Genomic DNA, 6127 nt, shown 5'->3' with positions numbered 1-6127 from the left:
GCTGTAGAAACTCTGCCAAATTTAGATTGGAGCCTGGTGTTGCCATCCGGTTTCACCAGTCCTCAGTCAAATCGTCCAACCCATGCTAGCATGGAAAGCGGACGTTAAACGATGATGATGATGATGATATATATATATATATGTATGTGTGTGTGTGTGTGTGTGTTTGTCTCCCCCAACATCGCTTGACAACCGATGCTAGTGTGTTTACGTCCCCGTAACCTAGCGGTTCGGCAAAAGAACTGATAGAATAAGTACTAGGCTTACAAAGAATAAGCTCTGGGGTTGATTTGCTCGACTTTAAAAGCGATGCTCCAGCATAGCCGCAGTCAAATGACTGAAACAAGTAAAAGAGTAAAGAGTATATAGACATATATAAACAAACAATGTGTGTGTAGTTGCGATTTATAGAAAGACGAAGACAGGTGTATGAACAACAAGCAAGTGTATTAGTTTAACGCTCGGGAAACATGGAAAAGTCTTTTACATTTCGAACCTATGCTCTTCAACAGAAAGGAATAAGAGAAAATAAACAAAGAGAAAACGAAAAAAAAAACTTGTAGATTTCAGCGGTCCAGCATGGCGAATGATTGGGGGGGAAAAAGAGGTTGAAAAAATATATGTATCAATTACTAGTATATACTATCAATACGATGGACACCCAAGTTGAGAATCCTCGACAAAAAAATACATTATCCAACATGTTCTCCCCAATTTAAAGACGGTAAGGGCGGTTTGAGGACGTTTAGGTTGCTACTTCCAGCATATTAAGCGATCGCTGAGATCTCACACCTTTGTCAATTTGTTATCCGTTACAATCAGCATGACAAGGAAGTGAGCTGACGAACAAAAGTAACGAGATAAGTTTTTAAATACAAGCCAATTCTTTAAAGATATTCATCCACACGCCTTCCTTTTTAATAGAAGGACTATAAACGATATATTTTCTAAATTAAAGAACAGATTTCAATGTTATTTAATACGGCATCTGACAACTCCATATTCAAAAACAAATAAAAGACAAAAGGTTTTCTTGAATAATTTAACTGAGCAAATAGATAAAGATAGAGGTTAAGGACAGATTGCTAAATAGCAAACGTTGCTACAGGTGAGTTCTAAATGAGCAAATCAATTAATGACCACTCCAACATATTTTCAGACGTTGCTTACCCACAACTTGCATCATTCAGTAATCTCTTTCTTTAATAAGATGTGATGACGTGAAAGAAATTTGGCTGCTGTTTCTAGCAGATCGAATGGATGTGGATGACAGAAGTAATTGGCAAGCGAAGTTGGCCTTGTGGCAATGAGAGCTGGCCTTCACATGTTATAACACGATTGGACGATTGTTACTGCAATCAACTCTGGCCACTATTACTATTGGGTCTCTCGAATTAATTTGACATTATAACACATTCTGTGATGATACGATGTAAAAAAAAAGTTTACCTAAAAGCTAGAATTTGCATATAATTGAAAAGAAAATATACAAATCTTCCCCTCATTTTATATATATATATGTATATACATCATACACACATAGAGAGAGAGAGGGGGAAAGGGGAGAAAGAGAAAAAGGTGTGCTAGCTAATAAGTTGCAAAGCACACACGTGTGTGTGTGTGCATCTAGGCCAGTTAATAAGTTGCAAACATCTGCACTTTCCTTAAGAATTGTCTATTTTCAAGTGCTTTCATTCAAAATACTAAGAAACAAATAGTTATAGAATTTTCCTTTTTATGGATCTCATCGATCAAGTCCATTAGAAACTTTTAAAATGTATTTGTACCCTCTCCTCCGCAAAAATAATTGATTCATAATGACTGGTAAAGTAGAGAAGAAAAACAAAATGCTAATGTGTTAGTAGTAAAACCACGAATTAAAATAATTGTTTGGATGCAGTTTAAACAAAAATCTTACAAACTAGAGAAGATAAAACGTATTTAAAGTATCTCATACTTTTGTTTTTATCGATTAAGAAAAACCAGAAGAGGCAAGTGAAAACAAATCATAACATGACGGCAATTTGAAATGTGAGTTATTTATAGATAAGAGCATCAAGCTAAACGACTTCTGAGAATTCATCGTTACAATTACACTTCATATGTTTTTGTAAAAAAAATTTTCAATATTTAAATATTTGTTGAAAGAAAATTTTTCATCTTGTAATTTGTCTTTAGTTTTAACGAAATCATTTTAAAACCGAACTGAAAATCTAAGAGAAAATACTATAAACGAAGTAATCGGCAGAAACTTATTTCGGTAAAGAGTAAATTACAAATTACTACTGACATACACACACAAGCGAACACTCATAAAACAGTAATGGATCACCATGTGGCTAACAAACGAATGGGAGGTACCTGTTTGTATGTTTAAACGACTGGTTAGATGAACAGCAGGTATCTCAATTAAAAGCAAAGTAAAACGCAAAAGAAAAAAAAAATCAAACGTTGCCGAGCAGAAACCAAATATCTACAGCAGATTCCTTTTTTAACTGACCAAAACAAGTAAATATACATAACAGAGTCACGTGTAGGAGCGAAGTTGCTCGGATTTAAGAAACTCAGCACCCACGTTTGTGAAATAGGAACGAGCTGTGCAAAAGCCTACACCAAGCCAAATTAGAGACTGATCCGAATAGCAATAAATAAATAATCATTGCCAAGAATATCAGCCAAGCAACCAAAGCACCATCCTTCTACATGTGTCGGTGTGCGTGTGCACACACACATTATATATATATAAAATGTATATAGGTATATGTAAAGTACACGGATCTTTCGTTAGTTTCGACAATAAATATTCAGTTGTTAGATCAAATGAACTACCAATTCGATAAATCTACATGCTCGTGTGCTCTTAATGCAATTTTTTCGGGCAGAAATCGACGCGATGGCACATTGGGTCTTGATTTAAAAATAATAACACACCAAATACACAATTTCCGACTATCCACTCTCACTCACGAGGCTTGCGTCGACCCGAGGCTATGATAAAAGACACTTGTCTAAGGTGCCATGCAACGAGATCGAGCTAAGGACCTCATGTTTAACGAGCAAACTTCTTAAATCGTTCGGCCATGCTTGTATGTATATATAATACAGACGCAATCACTGAAACAAAACAAATAAAAAGAACAGGGCGAGGAATAGAAACTATTACCAGCAAAGAAGTTACGAAAAAGTTAGCATACTAACCATTCCCCAACTGATCAAGTCATCGTAGGCACGATCTTCCACTAACGTCCATAGTTTGGATAGAAATGCAGGGACAGTCCCCGAATTATTTTCGTTTGCTGGGTACATTTCCAATACCATTTAACACTTTGAAAGGTAAAATAGTGTTTTCCAAAGTGGTTAAATTCCTTATTACTGGGAGCAGGACCAGTAGGTCTTACTTTCAATTTGGTAAAGCTGGTATAAATACAGTTACTCCTTGAAGTGTTTTTTTTTTTTGACACAAGAAAAAAAAAATAATAATGACTGAGATTAATTTACAATGGCTAAATACAATGTTTAGCTTTTTATGTCTGACATTATACGTACTGCGCATGTCATAACATGGAAGTATGCAGTAAATATCTACACGTCGCTGATTGGTCAATAAAGATGTAAGTTTAAAAAAAAAGCTTAGAGTTCAACTTCTTTATATTACAACAGTGGGGTTTTTTATTTTCACTTTTTTTTAGTCATTGGTCTGCGGCCATGCTGGGGTACCACCTTGGAAGGTTTGTAGTCGAACGAATCGACCGCTAGTACTCACTTTTAAAGGCTGGTACTTATTCTGTTGGATCCTTACCCGAACCGCTAGATTAAGGGGACATAAACAAATCAACACCGGTTGTCAAGTGGTGGTGGTCAGGGACAGAGGCACATATTAATGTTTGTTTTTATGTCAAGTTAAAATAAAAACAATTTTACATTAAACTGAAGGATTACTCAACACTTTTTGTAGAGTAGATATTACCATGATATATATAGGGGCTGGGGGGAAATGAGGTGTTTTTACTGCATTTTTGACTTTCAGACAAAATATACTCTTTACAAATGTTCACCCACCTTATAGAAATTATATTAGCTAAGCAAATGGCCTCCCTAAATGCATTAAAAAGCATTATAACATAATCTGATCACCATTTCAGAAAATTATCGTCGTTCTCTTTCAGCATATGAAAGACAAATTTGGCTGGGGCAAAATGAATAAGAAAAGATAATGTAAATTTGCTGTTTCAATTCTCAACAAAACGAACTCATACACATCAATTCTCATCCTTAGATATCAGAAAAATAAGAAATGCAAAAAAAAAAAAAAAAAAAAAAAAAAAATTTAATATCCAATGGTTTCGGGTTCAGTACCACTGTGGCACCATGGGAAAGTATCTTCTACTATGGCCTCGGGCCGACCAAAGCCTTGCAAATGGATTTGGTAGACGGAAATTAAAAGAAGCCCATATATATATATATATATATATTTGTTTTCCCCCTTCCATCGCTTGACAACTGATGGTGTATTTACGTCCCCGTAACTTGGACATTACTCATTTTAACCCAATTTTAGACATATTTTGAAACTTGAAAATTATCAAACTAGACATTAATATGAGATAAAATTGACCTGGAATCCAACAGAGAAGAGATTATTGTTCGTTAAATACCAAAAATTATCCAGACCGACAGATAATTCCCACATGGTCTCAGACTCGACACGGAGACCCACATTAAGTGCCTAGAGGAGGTTGTGCTGCTGAAACACGCTGTCTGGCAACATGACTGCACCATACCAACAATTGTCCGTCTGTAAGTTGTCTGTTGACGAATTATCCAGATATTTTATTAGTAACCTTAATTACAATCTGGTCACGATTAAGGAAAAATCTCTTGAAAAAAGAGGACTTGCTATCTGACTATGTTTCGGACTCTCTCAACTTCAACAACAACAACAATTTGAAATATATAGAGTAAGAATAACGAAAAAATCAGAAGTTACTCATTTTGCCCCACCTTCATACAAATTTAGTGATGCAAACAAGAAAAGTAGTTTGATAAGTGTTAACGCACGAAATCTCGACTTTACTCTGTTACTTCTGCTAAATCTTATAAAGAGCAAAAAAAAAGTCATGTATACGGGTGTGTAGTAAGAAACTTGCTTCCCAACCACATAGTTCCTGGTTCAGTCCCACTGCGTGGCACCTTGGGCAAGTGTCTTCTACTAGGGCCGACCAAAGCCTTGTGAGTGGATTTGGTGGACGGAAACTGAAAGAAGCTTGTCGTATATATATATATGTGTGTGTGTGTGTTCCCCACCATCACTTGACAACCGATGCTAGTGTGTTTACATCCCCGTAACTTAGCAGTTCGGCAAAAAAGACCGATAGAATAAGTACTAGACATACAAAGAATAAGTCTTGGGATCAATTTCTTGAACTAAAATGCCTTTAATGACAAAAACAAGTAAAATAAAAGAATGTATGTGGTGGGGCAAAATTAGTATGAAGGATAAAATGAGTAATCTGACCTCTGGTAATTTTCTCCTTGTTCGTTTGATATCATTACATTGCAAGTATTGTATCATCATTTTGTATTGTTACATTATATTCAGGAGTAAAAATTGGTCAGCATAGATGTTGTTGAAGCTGAGAGAGTCCGAAACATAGTCAGATGACAGGTACTTTTTTTTCAAGAAATTTTTCCTCAACTTTGACCAGATTGTAATTGAGGTCGCTAATAAAATATCGACATAGTTTTTGGTATTTATCAAACAAGCAATGAATTCCGGGTAGAGGTAGGGGTCCACCAAGGTTCCGTCCTCAGCCCCCTATTATTTACCATAGTCCTCCAGGCAATCACAGAGGAGTTCAAGACAGGTTGCCCCTGGGAGCTCCTCTATGCTGATGACCTTGCCCTAATTGCGGAGTCACTATCAGAACTAGAGGAGAAGTTTCAGGTGTGGAAGCAAGGTCTAGAATTGAAGGGCCTTAGAGTCAACCTAGCTAAAACCAAAATCCTAATAAGTAGGAAGGTAGATAAAACACAAACCCCTTCAGGTAGATGGCCCTGCTCAGTATGTAGAAAAGGAGTAGGTAGTAACTCTATAAGATGTACCCGGTGCAAGCTATGGACACATAAG

The 6127-nt window shown here is 36.2% G+C and overlaps 1 protein-coding gene across 5 annotated transcripts in view; it reads right to left on the bottom strand.

Annotated features, from left to right (window-relative positions):
* Positions 1–3568, bottom strand: part of LOC106876922 (heat shock factor protein) — a 141510-nt gene extending 137942 nt beyond the window's left edge. For 2 of the 5 annotated variants that reach the window (XR_008263998.1, XM_052967402.1), the window contains exon 1: positions 3199–3567. Coding sequence is in view for 3 of the 5 variants with exons in the window: in XM_052967402.1 (XP_052823362.1) it covers positions 3199–3318 (120 nt within the window). In the remaining 2 variants the exon portion in view is untranslated. Of the gene's footprint in view, positions 1–3198 lie in introns of all 5 variants that reach the window. The other 3 variants (XR_008263999.1, XM_052967400.1, XM_052967401.1) reach the window with 3 other exon arrangements.
* Positions 3569–6127: the final 2559 nt, after the last annotated feature.

The sequence above is a fragment of the Octopus bimaculoides genome, chromosome 4 (assembly GCF_001194135.2).
Source record: "Octopus bimaculoides isolate UCB-OBI-ISO-001 chromosome 4, ASM119413v2, whole genome shotgun sequence".
Lineage (NCBI taxonomy): Eukaryota > Metazoa > Mollusca > Cephalopoda > Octopoda > Octopodidae > Octopus > Octopus bimaculoides.
Note: the sequence above shows the minus strand (reverse complement) of the source record. Positions and strands in the feature narration are given on the sequence as shown.